The 16350-nt window shown below is 39.5% G+C and overlaps 2 protein-coding genes across 4 annotated transcripts; one reads left to right on the forward strand and one right to left on the reverse strand.

The window, feature by feature from the left end:
- Window positions 1-959: 959 nt before the first annotated feature.
- Window positions 960-7036, reverse strand: aida (axin interactor, dorsalization associated). 2 transcript variants are annotated; one of them, XM_034076084.2, is made up of 11 exons: window positions 6670-7036; window positions 5949-6015; window positions 5814-5867; window positions 5430-5484; window positions 5279-5342; window positions 5095-5195; window positions 4924-4932; window positions 4416-4538; window positions 4195-4317; window positions 3291-3408; window positions 960-3220 (listed from the first exon to the last, which is right to left on the reverse strand). In XM_034076084.2, exons 1-11 carry the CDS (start codon window positions 6774-6776, stop codon window positions 3121-3123), a joined length of 921 nt encoding a protein of 306 aa, XP_033931975.1. In that variant the 5' UTR covers window positions 6777-7036; the 3' UTR covers window positions 960-3120. The 2 variants fall into 2 exon arrangements, with proteins under 2 accessions (XP_033931975.1, XP_033931976.1); XM_034076085.2 differs by lacking the exon at window positions 4924-4932 and having other exon boundaries at window positions 6670-7032.
- Window positions 7037-7566: 530 nt separating this feature from the next.
- rnf8 (ring finger protein 8, E3 ubiquitin protein ligase) lies at window positions 7567-13570 on the forward strand. 2 transcript variants are annotated; one of them, XM_034076672.2, is made up of 9 exons: window positions 7567-7813; window positions 8009-8137; window positions 8852-9216; window positions 9876-10083; window positions 10425-10487; window positions 10674-10763; window positions 10857-10964; window positions 11070-11281; window positions 13186-13321. In XM_034076672.2, the coding sequence occupies exons 1-9, from the start codon at window positions 7691-7693 to the stop codon at window positions 13223-13225; spliced, it is 1338 nt and encodes a 445-aa protein (XP_033932563.1). In that variant the 5' UTR covers window positions 7567-7690; the 3' UTR covers window positions 13226-13321. The 2 variants fall into 2 exon arrangements, with proteins under 2 accessions (XP_033932563.1, XP_033932562.1); XM_034076671.2 differs by having other exon boundaries at window positions 7568-7813; window positions 11070-11274; window positions 13186-13570.
- Window positions 13571-16350: the final 2780 nt, after the last annotated feature.

Raw genomic sequence — 16350 nt, forward strand, 5'->3', positions numbered from 1 at the left:
AGGTTTGTTTTTCTTTCTATTTTGGACTGTAGATCCTTGTTACTTAGTGTTCTTTCAGCGTTTTGGCTGTTAATAAAAGCACTTAAGGATACATTTTGTGACTCTAGCCATCTTATTTAATTCCAAGTTTTTTCATCGACCCTTTTTGTAACATTGTGCACAGATGGAAGGCTGACAGCAGGCAGGTAGGCCATCCAGTTATTTTAGCCGGGCCGGCTCAGATGATTGGTCGTACTTTTTTTTTTACCTACCCCCACCTTTAAGTACATGACTGTCATTTAAACTTTATTCTCACATTTCTAAATACCTGGGATATTTACTTTACTTTTGACATTTCATTATAAATCATATTTTTATGATTGCCTGGTACCAGTTCTCTCTTCGGTAGTCTGAGGCCTTTCCCGCGTGCGCTGGTTACTGTGACACTTATTTAAATTCAGTTGCTTATCAATATTTGCATAAATCCCATGCTCAAACCCGTCTGTTCACTGTCTTATGCTTCATAAGGAATTCTCCACTAAAATGCTTTGTTTATTAGAAATGAAAATCATTGTTGATACATTCCCCCTCAGTCTGTCAACAAAACGGAAACACTCCACATGTCTCAGTCCTACCATGCTGTAACGCTTACACACACATTACATCAGTTAGTCTCTTACAGTTAAATTAGTCCTGAACATTGTGACATTACAAAAATAAAACCAAATGCTACAATGTAGATGTGAACTTACTACAGCAAAGTCAGAATGGAAATAACACCCTTGGATTCTCGATGAACGCTCTGAGACGGTTATTCTTTTGTGTATTATTGTTTTAACTTGTTTGTTTTTTTAAAGCTGCCTATTAAAAGGTTCACATAGAATTTCATTTCGATAATGGTAGACACGTGATTCTTAACTCCTTTAACTGCTAAAAAAAGATGCTTCCTCTGGACAATAACCTGTAGACATCACACAATGCTTTATCCATCCTTTATGCCTTTATTAAACAGTATGAAACCACATCTAAATAAACTCAAACCAAAACATACTGAAGCATGATCACTGGAATTAAATGTAAATTGCTACCGAGTTGAATTCTGGTCTGAAACAAATATTTGCAGAGTTTGAAAAAATCATTAGTGTGATGGAGACAAACCAAACACGGTTTAAAAGTGATTACTCCTAAATGTTCAGAGCGTTTCAGTGCATCATACTGTTTACCTAACCTTTCAACATTATAACTGAATTCAACACCGTCTATGACTTAAACTATTTTAGTGTGCCATAAGGACCATTTAAGACTTTGGTCACTATTACAATACTTATAATCATTGAGTAGACCCACATGTTTAATTGAGAATAATGAAACACTGTCAAATGTATTCTAGTTATGGCAAACACAAACCAATGGGTGTTATGACAGGATTTAGGATTTGATGGTGGCTTAGTGAAGCAAACATTGATGTCTGTTGTTTATTCAGGGTGTGGCTTTGAATACTCTGCTATGACTTCTCCAACAGGTTCACATAGATCTGCAACTTCAGCTGCTTTTAATGTTTGGCTGCGTTTAACTTCCAGAAAACAAAAACCCAAACATTTTATATTGACTGAAATTAATCATCTCTCCAAATGATAAAAAACTGAGAATGTTTGAGTTATTGGAGAAGGGGTTTCCAGCAACAGAAATGATATGACTGATTCTTACGGGCTCGGGACAATGGTGCTTATTAGCACCATTGTAGGTTTCAAATAAAATCTCTACAGAGCAAGTATTGGTGGGTTGTATTCAAAAATGGAATTACCAAGAAAATACTGTATGTGAATTGAATGGGTTGTCGTGGACAGCTGATCCATCCTTGCAAAGTGAAACAATGTGGTAGCCACTCGTTAAAAAAAACATTGTTTTTCACAGGTTCTTTGAATGGTTACGATGACAGAGAATATTCAAGCTTTTCGCTCGAAAATGTGTATTCTTTTCATAAATGTACCACTTCTACCTATGAAATTCTGAGTCTTCCCCTGAATATTACCCCTCTCACCTGAATATTACCCCTCATCTGAATATTACCCCTCTCACCTGAATATTACCCCTCTCACTTGAATATTACCCCTCATCTGAATATTACCCCTCTCACCTGAATATTACCCCTCTCACCTGAATATTACCCCTCTCACCCAGAGTTGGGTGAAACGCGTTACTGTAATAATATTACTTTTGTCGGTAACGGAGTAGTGTAACGCGCTACTTTTATAATTCAGTAATCACACTACAGTTACTAACATTGCCCCGACACGCGTTACTTCGTTACTTACTCAAATCAGTCATAATCAAACCTCAACAAACACCTGCAAAGAACACATGCTAAGGTGAAGCTAACGCACAGCTATTTGTTTATATCACGTAGTCTGTTCTTCTTCTCTGTTTTCCGGTTGTTGCCTGTTTTGAATGACGAATACACACTACCGCCGCCTGCTGGTAAGGAGAGTTATTGCCACTCACGCATGCGCAGTTCGTACGTGCTCGGCTGAAGTCTTTGCGGTGTCTGGTTCCAGTGCAACACATGGCCAACACGCAGGAGAACACGCCGACGCAACAGCGTGAGCAGAGATAGACTGCACAAAATATACAGATAGCAGGAGACAGAGGACAGCCACGGTCAGAGAGGAAAACATTCAGGATCTGGATCAGTCTTATGCGACAATGGAAACTGAACTAAAGAGAACATTTGAAACTTTAGCAGTCTGCGTGATCTGCCTGCAGGGAGGGGCGGGCCGGCCCTGCGAGTAAAGTAACGAGTAACTTTATGTAGAGAGTAACGAAGTAGTGTAATGCATTACTTTTTTTTTTAGTAACGACTCCATCTCTGCAATATTACCCCTCTCACCTGGCTCCATTTGAAAGAAAATCTACAATTGCTCTTATATCCCATCGTACTTGGCGACAAAATCAAAGAATACACAAGTCGGAGCTGATGTGATGTGTTCGTCTCCCTTTACTTTCTCCATATACTCTTGAAAAAACACATGAATACAAGCTTGGTTTAGTATTGCTGGGTAAGATGAGGTGAACTTCCACATTGATGTGTGTGTGTGAGAGAATGATACAAAAAAGTTGGTTTAAAGTTCAGGACGCCAAGACTTAGCTGTCCTTGTGTAACGTCTGGTGGAGATGGAGATAGAGTTGTTTCTTTGTGAGGAGCTGCAGTTTCTTCCTCTTGAAGTCTGTGGGCTTCTTGTACCTGAAAGATAACAGTATGAATTTCATGACACAATGGCATCCTTTATAATCATTATTGTTCGTTGACTCACAGTTCGATGACGATGGGGCCGGGTTTGATCTCGTCCATTTCCATGAAGGCAAAACACTTAGTGCTGGTGAAACCCTTTTTAGGTTTGTAGTGCTTGAATTCAAAGAAGATAGCTGCTCCTGGAAGAATGAAGAACAACAAATTGTGAGTGTTAACAAACTTTATAATTACCTTTCTGCATACTGAAAGTATCGATTCGACTGGCAATGAAAACCCATATTTTTCATACTGTCAACAAACCAAAAACAAATATGTGCTCATCTCTCACGGTGACAAAGTATTTTTTAGGCTAACACTGCACTGTTTCCTATACCATAACCTATGGGATTTCTTCATAGGATTATGGATTAGTGCAACAAATAAACTAATAACTAATAAACAAATACCCGTTTTGTCAGCAAGATAATCTTCCCATAAAAAAATACCCTTTATGAAATTGCCAAAGGCTATACACAAACTACATCACAGTCCTAGTACTTCTGATCTGTGTCCCTCACAACCTCTCCAGTCTCATGTAGCCACTTTTCTTAGCAGCCCCCTTTATCAAGACACGTACCTAGAACAAAACGTGCCAATCTCATAGGCTTGTGTTAACCACTGACCTTGTTTCAGGCATCTAACGAAAAATCCATAAAAAAAAAAACACAACTTCTAATACTATAATGAATTACGAATTTCAGACACGAATGAACAGATATTTGGCGTAAACTGTTCATCCATGCATGCATGCTGGAGTGCAGCAGTGTGACTCGTTGATGTTTCTTATAGTTTCTGGACAACAGTGGGGATACATCAGGCTTTGGCATCACAGACAGTAATTGTTAGGGATCAGTTCATTGTTGGTTTTGATCTTTATTGGGAGTTGTTGACTATAGGAATGTGACTTTGGTTAATCTGTCAGGTACCTTTTGGTATTTTCTCCACGTGTCTCTGGATATCCACGTCCACACTGAAGTGGATGTAGGTATCTTCCTTCCTGGAGGCCACAGGTGTGTCCTGCACTGGGTATACATCTAAGCCGTTCAAATCTGCAGGAGAGAAACACAGAACATGCGCTTGATGTTTTTGGCACATTCAGAAATGTTATCCTCAGATTATTTTCAGGGTGAAATGAGTAGACGGTGACCTTTGAGACTGACGGTCATGTACGGGTCGATGCACTGCCCGGCATCCTTCAACCCAATTTTTTCAATCTTTAGTGTTAGTAGTGTCATCCCATGCTCTGATGGTAACCGTGGCAACAAGGTACCTGCAGAGGACAAAGGTTACGGACATTAACAGTTGCCATAACAACAGGTGGTGACATCACTGGACCACAGAGTAGCCAATAGCAGAAAATGTTTTCAGAAGCGTGCTTTATAAGATTATATTGAAGGATTTTTTGTTAGAAACCATCTAAATATTAAAAGTTAAAACGGCTCTACAGACTGTATAGAGTGAAATTAATGTTAATGTTTAAAGGGGCCTTGTTATGCTAATTTGCAGGTTCATATTTGAGTCAAAAGTCAACTCTGGTACTCTGCTTTATTCACATTTATTGTCAATTCAGCAACAAGCTGTGATTTTACGCTGATAAAATCCCCTCTCTCATGCAGAACTGAACACATTCGGATGCTGTCGATAAAAAGGCGTACCTTGCGAAGCTGCAAATGAAGCAGGCAGGAATGAGCGATGAAGCCATGCACAGCCCCGACAGAGAGAATCAAAGAGACAAACGGTCAAACAAACAGCCCTCAGGAACAGGACAACACAACAAGTCAAACTTCCCTCAAACAGCGGGTGTGTTTTATTAGGTGGTACAGTACCAGGGGCTCGGGGGGGGAAAGCCTCAGTGCTCCCTGCTCCTGCGGCAGCATCCTCCTCCTCCAGCTCCAGGTGCTCCTCCTCACCTGGAGCAAGGATTCTCCTGGCAGTAGAGGAATGGATTAGAAAATACTCAGCAGAATATTCTGTAAAATGCTTATGAGATGTTTCGTGGCGGACATTTACCTTAAGGGCACTGGCTGCACGTCAAAGGGAAATGCTTTGTTGTACGTCAGAATATTTTGAATGACTGTTGACACAATGAGAAAGCTCAGTATTAATGGAAACGACAGGAGGAGTAACAGGTAGGGTTTTGAATCCCAGTCGCTCCACTTACTGGTTTCCAGTTTCTTCAGCTCTTCTAACTTGAAGTCCTCCTTGGACTGTGTGCACTACAGAAGAGCAGACACATGTAATACATCTCTGCAAAAGTGAATTGAGAAGAAAATAGGACATTTCTTTGTTGACTCAGAAAGAACCACAACACCTCCTTGAACGTTGAAGGTAACAGTATGATGAATAATTTCCCCTTTCGGAATGTATTGTTCTATATGACCGAAAATGTCGTATTTACTTATTGATCCTCATAATTATGTTCTTGTTGTTTTCATCTCTCTGTAAAGCACTGTCATAAATTGGCTAGACTTTCTGTAAAGCTGTAGATATTAACCTGTTTTGTGCCATTCATATTTCATACAGACTCAAAAACAATGCCACAAACCTGCAGACTGCCACTTCTCATCTCCAGACATGATGCAATTTTTCCTAAGGTTTTCTAAAAAAAGAAAGAAACAGGTTAGTTAATGCAGGATCCTTGAATGAACAGTCCAACGGTAAAAAGAGATGTAAGGATTACCTTCTGCTCCTCTGTGAAGTCTGATGAATTTGTTGACTGGACCTCTTTTTGCAGTTGTCTCGCTAAACTAAACAACACAGAGGTTTGTTAATGCTTTGCAGCAAAAGGAGGCGAAATTATGTGTGTTTGCGCCCCCTTCTGTTAAAAAAATATGATTTTATGATATTAAAAGCAATTTCAGAAAAACAAAACACGAATGTATTGACAAAGCAAATCACATATTTAAAAAATGTGTTTAAACTAGGACCATATAGATATAGTCTGAAAGCAGGAAAACATTCCTACAGAGGAAAACCCACCCATAACAATGAGAGGGTGTGGCTGACTATTTCTCAATACTGTACTGCATGAGATATAATGAAACACATTGTACGCAGATATGCAGGGTTTTTTCTCCACAGACAGGCGTTGTGAAAGGTTTTTCCATGCACACATACTGCTGGTGGATGAATCTGGGATGCAACATCCTCCACATACACACACACACACTCTTGTGCTGCCTCTGCAACAACTGCCACATCACGTCATAGATGGGAAGGGTTTGTTTACTGCTGAGAGGAGCTGACTGAACTTCTTGTGAAGACCATTGCACCCACTGTCTACATGCTGTAATCTCCCTGCACATCTAAGGTTTTTTAAGGAAAAGTGGGGGGAAAAGCATGCCCTGCCGAATAAAACAGCTGTATGGAGAGGCAGGATACACATGTTGAATGTGACTTACATTTGGTATTCATCTATAGCCTCCACTAATTGTCCCCAGGAGTCAAAGTCTGTGCCTTTCCTAAAACTGGCGTGCCATTTCTGAATAGTCTTGTTGACATCAGACATGTTGGCGGGGCGGATACTGGCGGCTCTCTCAGGGCAGCATAGCCGGGGAGGAGGCTCATCTACGGGGCTTCAGCGGCGGTGGCAGCGGCGTCTTCAGGCCGGTTCTCTGCTGCTCCGGAGCCGCACAGATACACCAGTGACAACCCGACCAAGCCCTTTCTGCCTACAGTATCGCATCCGCAGTAGAAAGGAAGTCCCGCCCGGGGAAGAGGGGTGCGCTCGTTATGGGAGACAGGGTACCCCGAGTGGACGGCAACGGGATGTGTGTCGTGTTGGTTGCAAAAAGCAAGGTCTTTCAATTTAAAGGCGCAATCAGTATTTTTGGGAGAGTATACATTTGCTAGGAGCAGCGATGGAAGAAATACTCTGTAAAAATTGGAAGTGGAAGGAAAGTCTTTCATGCACATTTTTGTAAAAATAAAACACAACCTTGTGATGGAAAACAAATAATGTAAGTAATTATATTAACGTATTTTTTATGATACTGATGTTGTTTTGAGATACTTTTACATTTTAAGAAAGTTCTCATTATTCTTTATATTATTTAGCTATTTATTCGTTTGCTTTTTTTTCTTCAAAAATAATAAATAATATATATGTTTGTATTAATGCATACCTAGCTGTTAACAAATGATGTGACATGTTTGTATTTTACCTTTAAATTTGACTCTTAAAGTGGAGTTAGTTACCAAGGTAATTTAATGTCGACTGGTCAATTGATTTAAATTAAAGATTAGTTTCACTCTCGCTTTTATTTTTGGAAACAAACACACGTTTTCCGGTTTGGCACCGTCATTCTCTAATCTCTAGCTTGACATTGTGGTGGCTAACGTTAGCTACAGGTTCACTGTGAAGGAACTCCACAGTTAGCGATGTGTTTCAGGTCGTTGTAGCCCCTGGCAGGATGAAATAAGATGGACACTGTAACAACAGACTCGTCTGCGGCTGAGGAGGATGTATATTCAGACTCTGAGGTTTTATGTTTGATGAGAGTCGGAAGATATGCGGACTGGCTTCGCTTGTTTGAAAACACTGAGGTGCAGTTTGCTAATGCTAGCTAACTAACGCTAGTTAATTTACCACGTAATAAAACTTTATCAAGTTTAGGATTCTTCACATGAAATACATTCCTGGTTTACTTTTATTGTTGTCGTTCTCTTTGTATATCGTTATGTACATGAACTGTAAGCTGCACAGTAACTGACTGTTGTTGACGTGTTGTCTGACTCCAGATAACCATAGGACGGGGTCTCGATGTAACTTACCAAGTGCTGTCTCCAAGCTGTGCTCTGATGATCTCCAGACTGCACTGCACATTCAAGCAAAGGGAAGATGGACAGTGGACAGTCACAGACAAGAAGGTAAGGTTAAAGTCTTTATTAGAATGTTTCTTTTTTTGATTTCGCTACATACACAAATGATATGTAATGAGCAAATCATTAAAGGTGTAGAAAATACAGACACAAACCATAGGGACTAGAGAACTAGAGTCTATGATAAAGGACCTTTTTATGGTAATGAGTTTATATTAGAACTGCAAGTGGAAACTGATTCATTATTATTATTATTCAGTTATTTTTCATGAAAAAAGCGCAGAATTTTCAGCCTCTCAAATATAGTAATTTCCTAATTTTATTTTTTTATTATATTACAATAAAATGAATATGTTTTGGACTGAAAAACAAGTGTCCACTGATTAGCTACCGTTTTAAATATTTGCACAGCTGTCCAGTTTCTGTAACAATACTGCACATATTTGATTGTATTATCAGAGTATTTTGTCATTTTATACTGTACGTAGTTTTTTTGGTATATCCATATTTAATGTAATTATTTCTCTATAGTTTATTGCTATAATAGTTTATATTATACTTGAATTTGTTGGACCTTTTTCTTACAATTTATCTTCTTTATTTGTGTTTATGTATGCACTGTATACACCAAGGAAAGTTCCTCGTATGTGTTATCCTACTAGCGATAAACCTGTTAATGATTCTGTATCCTTTTGATATTCTCTGTCTATGAATGTTACATTTCACTGCAGGCACTGAATACATTGCTGCTTTTTCCGTCAGACTCCCAACGGTGTATGGGTGAATGGAAAGCGCATATCCGCTGAAGAACCACATCATCTGAGGATCGGAGACTCCATACAACTTGGAGTTCCTATAACTGGAACCTTCGTGGAGTTTGACTACATCCTGGTCCAGCGGCGCCTGAAAGACATTAAACACTACCTGACAAAGCGACGCAAAAATAGCAAGAAGTCCAAGAGGAAGTTGACCGTGGAAGAGGTTGAGCCGTCGACCTCAAAGCCCAAACTCTACCGCTGCTCCTCTGGTGACAAGTCGTTTGCAAAGCCCTGCCCTCTGTCACCAGTGAAGTGGCAGCCGAGGCTCAGTCACAGCCAGCCGGAGGAAACCGGACCCAATTTGCAGATGTAAGACAAACCTTGTGCTTTTTATCATTTTATTTTATTATCATTACATTTGCATCAGTTTTCCTTAAAGATACATCCAGCTAAATGTTGTTTTTTTATTAAGGTAATTGGACAGTTTCATCTCCCTTTTTGAAGTATAATATGTAACATGTTAAATGTCTTAAAACAATTAGACCTATATATTTTATTTAGTTGAGTTGAGTTGTTGATTTTTTAAAAAAAAGGAATGAATGTATTTTATGTGTATAAATTGTTATGCTATAATATATATATATAATATATAGATGAACTCAGACGATTTCTAAAAAACATCAGGTAGGATTTTCTGTGAAATGGCAAGATGGGTGGGAAGAGGGGGGGACGGGGTGGCATGGGAAAGGGATTCCCTATATATATATATTTTTTTTTTTTCTTTCTTTTTTCTTTTTCTTTTTGTATTGTCTATATCATTTGTATCTGTATAAGTCCCTTTTGTGAGGGCAAAAAAAAAAAAAAATAAATAAAGTTGGTCACAAAAAAAAGAATATTTAAACCTATTCAAATCTGTAAGTTAATAATTAACACCACCTTATTCCCTCTTTTCTTATTGTTTTAGAGAGCCATAGTGGCAGGAAATTACAAATTGTGCATTAACGTCTTGTTTTTTTGTATTTTTGCAGGTACAGCCAGAACATCCTGATACTGAGGGAGCAAGTGAACGACACCCAGAGGCAGGTGGCGTCTTTTGGGGGAAAGCCGCAGCAGGCCGACCCGCTCAGAGAGGAGCAGGTCAGGGAGCTGCAGGGCCAGCTGGAGACCCTCAGAGCCAAGATGCACCGGATGGAGACGCTAGAAAAGTCCTTGGGTGAAACTAAGAGGAAGCTGGAGGTGAGAGATTTTCCGTAAGCATCACCAAAAACTGTTACTCCAGTTTGCAGAATTAACAACAATTGCTGCGTTTCATAGTGGTTGTGTTTCCCGTGTTGACAAAAAGATTATTGTATTAGCCCCCTAATATGGAATGTACTACCTCATAAGTGGAGATCATTGAATTACATTTCTAGCTGCACAATAAGTTAATATATTTGAATTTTAGTCGAGCTTTTTTCGGGATGAAAAATATACTGATATTCCCAACAGTGTGCATCATGTTTGTTTGTGCTTGTCTAGCACTCTAATTTGTTTTGTTTCACAATTTCTGTATGCAATAAAACGTTTTTTCTATTTAGGAAGAGAAAACACAGCAACAAGAGGAGCTTTTAAAGAAACAGTTGGATGAGGCTTTGCAAGAGGTATGTTGCATAAAAGCTTTTATTTATTGTTTGTTCCACCTCAAATACAAACAAATACATAAACACAGTATTTGTGTCTATATAATAGGGATGTATTGTATCTTTAAATTGGCTCTTGTATGGATTTAGTTGACTGATATTTTGAAGTAGTCTTTTAACTTCTCAAACTGTTTTCCCTGTCCTCAGCAAAAGAAAGTAATAGACGAACTTGCGCTGTCTCGGGAGGGCTTTGAAGAGATTCTCCTGGCCAAAAACAAAGAGCTCGAAGTGTCAAAGGTATGGCAATATTTAAAGTAATTTTAAACATGCTTGATGCGTTCTACGGCATGGCATCAGCAAAGCTTTATTCATTTTTTTTTTTTTTTGCAGGAGGAGAAAGAACAGGCGAGGGCCCAGAAAGAGGAAGTAGTTACACAAGTGACTGAAGTTCTGGAGAACGAGCTTCAGTGCATCATCTGCTCCGAGCTCTTCATTGAGGTAGGATTCAGAGAAGCATGGTGTTGAAATCTAATCATTAACTTGTACTTTTTCAGGGGATTCAGAAGATTGTGAACCTTTGAGCTGTATTGATACCTCCTGCAGGCAGTCATCCTGAACTGCGCTCACAGCTTCTGCAGTCACTGCATCAAGCAGTGGCGCAAAAAGAAGGACGAGTGTCCCATCTGCCGCCGGGCCATCCAGTCCCAGAGCCGCTGCCTGGCCCTGGACAACTGCATCGACAGCATGGTGGAGAACCTGAGCCTGGACATGAAGTCGAGGCGGCAGACCCTCATCACTGAGAGGAAAGGTGAGAGGTGTGTCATCGACATTGCCTATTATCTTACTATTGATCAAGTTAGAGACACAGTTTTTGTTTTTAAAGAGAAACAATAACAGGACACTAACAAGCAAACGGTTGGGAGAAAGAAGTCATATGTAATGGTTGCCGGTGAACTGTATTTTTGTACTTTACAATTTTTTTACACATAAGTATTACACAAATAACTCAAAGTAAGCTTGTGACAAAAGGGTCATTATCTCAGGTCAGTGGACAGCCTTGAATACTGTAAAGGAGACGTTCAGTGAGAACAGGAATCATTCAACAGGAAGAAGTTGAATATTATATCAGCCTTTTGGGAGTGGTGTGTTTTGAACACAAATCATCCTCTCAGTCGGTGTGGTTGCTTCTTAGATTTGTTTCCCAGTTTCTTTTCAGGCCGTATCTTGGCTTTGGCACTAGTTCATTGATATTATTTATCACCTCTTCATTTGATTATTTTGCACAGAATTGTCATTTGAAAATACTGCTCATTGGTTTACATTTCTTTTGTCTGAAGGAAGTGGATCAAAATCTGCCCCCATTGGAGGTCTTAAATATGTGTCACAAATTATGCTTTTATTTAGATTTATTTTTCGATTTTATTACGAGGGCTGTTTGATAGGTGTAAAATATTCATGGTTCCGCTGTCACGGATAAGGTTGTTATAAAGTCATAAAATCAAAAAAGAGATGTTTTTATCCCCTATTTCTTTCAACTTTTGAACATATGAGAAGTTAAATGTGTTTTAACATACAGATATGAAAAATAAAGCTTTGCTAGTTTTCCCAAACTGCTATCTTCCCTGCCCTGCTACATTATACTTGTAGGGGTTTTTTCCCCCGCTGTGCTGAACTTCATCTCCCTCAGCTTCCACTTACAGAGCACATGTTTGATCTGTCAGTGTGTGACAGTGGAGTAGCGTCAGGATCACACGCATGCACAAGTTTGGATGACCCATATAGCATAAATATCTGACTGATGCTGTGCTTACTAGCAGTGGTGTGCAGTGCCACATTCATCAGATCAGATGACTGGGGAGCCTTGGCATGTCTGGCTGACCTCAGTGACTAATGTCCCCCCCCCCTCATAGCTGTAAGCAATGATGTGTCCTTGAGCAAACTGCAAAGGCTCTAAGAGTATTTCATTGACACTCTGCTTCACCCTGTATCCAGTTAATGGATCGTTTTAGAATGTGCTTGTTGGTGGAGTGAGGGAGTCCTGAGTGTGGATCGCACTAAACATTTCAAACACAAGGTGGCAGCACAACGAGGTGGATTCATTTCTGTTTTTTTTGTTGATATTATGATAGTATTTTAGGAACAGTACAAAATGAATTTGTGATGGTGTTAAAACTGAGCTTACTTTCTCTAAATAAACAACGGTGGATTCTCAAAACGGGACATTTTGATTTGTGTTATGAAACCAAAATCACAAAGACTATGAAGATTAAGGAATATAAAAACTATTCTCATAATTTAGGTGAGATATAAAAAAAACTATAATTAATTCTGCTAATGTTATTTTGAGTAAATCCAACATTCCCAAGGCTGCTGTAAATACTCAAGAGCAGCAGATGTGTATCTGCAGCTGAAAACAGACAAACAAGAAGATACCAACAAATACTCTATTTATCCCTGTTTATCTGATTTGCTTTTAATGATCTCTATTGAGTGGGAATCACATTTTGAACTGAGTGCAACAGACAGGTTAGGGGAGTCAAAAAGTACTCTGAGACAAACTGATGCCTTGTCGGGTTAAATCTCTCCATGGATTTAGTTGTCTATCAGAAAATACCTCTAGAATAATGTGTCTGCAATTGGATTCAAATGACTTGAAAGTGGCTTGGATGGAAAGTGCGTCCCCTCAAAGAGAAACTCTCTCTGTTTCTGTGTGTTTCAGCCGCTCACTCTGGTGCTCAGGTGATGGTGATCCACGATGACGACAGCAGCCGGAGCAGCGACAGCAGCATGGTGTCCATCGGCAGCAGCCTGAGCTCCGTGGTCTCTGTGGACACGTACAGCAGCGTCCACCTGGACTCCAGCACGCCCTGCAGCGACTCTGACGAAAGTCTGGATGTGTTTGGCGATTAGCCCTGCAATGTGAATTGGAGTTGATGTTTGAGTTTCATTGGATTGTTCCCAGATAGTACTTGGAGGTTGGTCTCATCATTGAGTCCCTTTACAGGATTCTGATAAGGTTTATGTCTTTCTCTTTGTAAAATTGTCAGTTGTCTCTTTTGCTTTATTTTTGAAAAGAATTGAATAAAAATGTTTCTTCCTATGCATCTTTGAAGTCACATGTTGATTTTGTCCAAGCATTGTTTCCTCAAGTGCCTCAAGTCTACTTCTACAAACAAACTCATATGTTGTGACTTTTATCAGAGAGACAGAGGGCAGACAGTTTAAGGGTCTAACTAGGGTTTCCGTTTCTAGCTGTGTTAGTAGCATGACTTTATGAATGGCAATATTGTTCTATAGATTGGTTCACCACTTTCGTAGTATTCTCAGGAACCTAAGGCTTTTGTTGTAGTACCTCCAGCAACTCACTGTTTTCTTCTATCCTGCAATTTATTTCAGTAACTTCTAGATATAAAACATTATTTTTTAAATGCTCAGTACTTTCGCGTTCTCTACATGTACCTGAAATTCTCATCAGCCTTTGCTCTGCTTTGTGTTAAGACCGAATGAGCATGTGCTGTTATCATGCTAACACACTGAACTAGCATTTAGCTAAAGCACCACTGTGCCGAAGTACAGCCTAGCACAGCACACTCATTTACTATCACTGCACAGCCTGCAAAGATACATGTTAATTCAAATGTATTTTTTGATTAGACCAATTAGGTTGGCAAAAAATAATAGTTATGTGATTATACTGTTTTTATTGTTGTATTTTTGTTTCATTCAGTGGTGCCCTGCTTTCTGTTCTTCCCCATGCCCTCTGGGAGTCGCTCCTCGGAGACACGAGCTGTGGGGCTTTGCTGAAAGGCTCATGGGCCGGGCGTTAATCACTCCCACTGGCAACTCTCCAGAGATATCCTCCTACTACTGCATCACTGCTCCTCACTTACATCAAAATAGATATTATTTGTAGAGCTGCTGAGATAATCGATCAGTTGTCAACTATTGAATTATCTGTAGGCTATACTATTTTTTTTTTTTAATCGGAAAAACAGTCAATATTCTTTTTTAATATGTTAGACAAAAACTTTAGTTGAATAATGTAGGATTAACATTTTTGAGAAATTGGCACCATTTAGCAAAAGCAAAGTTGTAGATTTTTTTTTTTTTTAAATGTAGTAGAGCTGCATGGGGTTGTTATTTGTGCCACTGATTTGATGCTATTATAACGTTAAAGGTTTTACAAAATATGAAGCATTTAGAGCTACGTGACAATGTGCACTACTGGAGTGGGCGTTACATTCAAAAATAGATTTTACATCTTGGAAAGAAACTTCCAATTTTGCAAAATCATCCCTTTTCTTGACAGCAACACACATGCTGTGTAACCAAACCAACTAATGCAACAGCGCCTTGAGATCTGAAAGTGTGTGCGTGTGCGCGTGCGTGTGCGTGCGTGTGGAGAGGAGGGAGTGAGGCTGCAAGAGAAGGGAAAACTCAATTCATGTCAGCCTCACACAACAAAGCAACATCCAGGGCCTCTCTACACCAGGCATATAATTAAAACATATCTCCCTTACATTTGTTTTTTTCTCCCGGAAGCAAATAGATTCAGTCTGCAACCTGCGCCGTGATTAATTATTACACAACAATTATAACGCCCGTCAGTTCCCAATTATAACGCCCGTCAGTTCCCTAGTGTATAATCAGTAAAAAAAATTGCATAACCCTTTCTGAGAAACTTCCCATTGATTTGTGTTTGTTGACAGCTGAATCATGCTGCCTTGTTTAGGAAGTGAATTGCCTCCCTGATCAGTGAACCTTCCTGTGAAACTTCTTGTTTTGGATTCAGATAACACCGTGCTTCATCCCACACTGACCCCCCCTCACAGAGAGCTGGCCTCCCATGCCGAGGATGTCACGGCAGTCCATTAAAGCCGGAGTACGAGGGGAGCGTGTGTCTGTCAGTCTGTATTACATGAGGACGACAGAGATGGAGGGCCTCGGGGCTAGTCAGCTTCTCAACCCTCAGACTCTGGGAGCAACCTGAAGTCAGTAACAGCACCATCTCTCTCTTATGTCTTTCTCTCTTGTCCTTTTGGTCATTTTAAATTGCATTCTACTTGTTTGGTTTCTCTTTTTGTAAAGTGTTTTGCATCACTTTGTAGACATTTGGAGTGTCTTTGTGGTTAAATTATGTCCCTTTTTGGTGGTTTTGTCTCTCCTTGTGATCATGTCACCTCTCTTTGTGATAATTAAACAATACATTAGATTAGAATTCCTTTATTGTCACTACACAGAGTACAGCGAAATTCCAAGCATTCCCGATGGTGCAATCACACACAACAGACAGTATTATCATTTTTGACAATACAAGCTAAACATTTTTAATGTATATATAGTGGCTATAATTGGACCTATGATACATTGAACAGCACATCATTTTGTACCATACAAATACAATAACAATACGTTAAAGGCAGTACAAAATGTAAACAAGTCAATAAGTAAGTTATTGCACATGTATTTATCAGTGCCGTTGATAATTACAAAACTAGAAATGTCATGGCAGTATTAAATAGCTACAGCTGACAAGGGAAGGGCTTGAAAAATAATATTCACCTCTATTTCAGTCTTGTTTTTACACTTTTTTGAAAACCAGAAAACCATATTTTATTGTTTTTTGTTCACTTATTTTCTGTTATTTAATAACAACCAGGATTCTCCTAAGTTGATATTCAGTGATATATACACGCCCACACAGCTTTCCACCTGCTCTGTGTTGTTGTTTGTATGAAAGATGGATTCACTCAGTATGCTTATCCAAAAAGCCCATACTCCATCTGCCAGCTTTACAGAATCCAAATGTTCCTCACAGCGTGATCATGCCGAACACTGCTGCCGCTCCAGCACAGCCTCCTGTAACACTGATGTCACACAGACC

This window comes from Pseudochaenichthys georgianus, chromosome 24 (genome assembly GCF_902827115.2).
Source record: "Pseudochaenichthys georgianus chromosome 24, fPseGeo1.2, whole genome shotgun sequence".
Lineage (NCBI taxonomy): Eukaryota > Metazoa > Chordata > Actinopteri > Perciformes > Channichthyidae > Pseudochaenichthys > Pseudochaenichthys georgianus.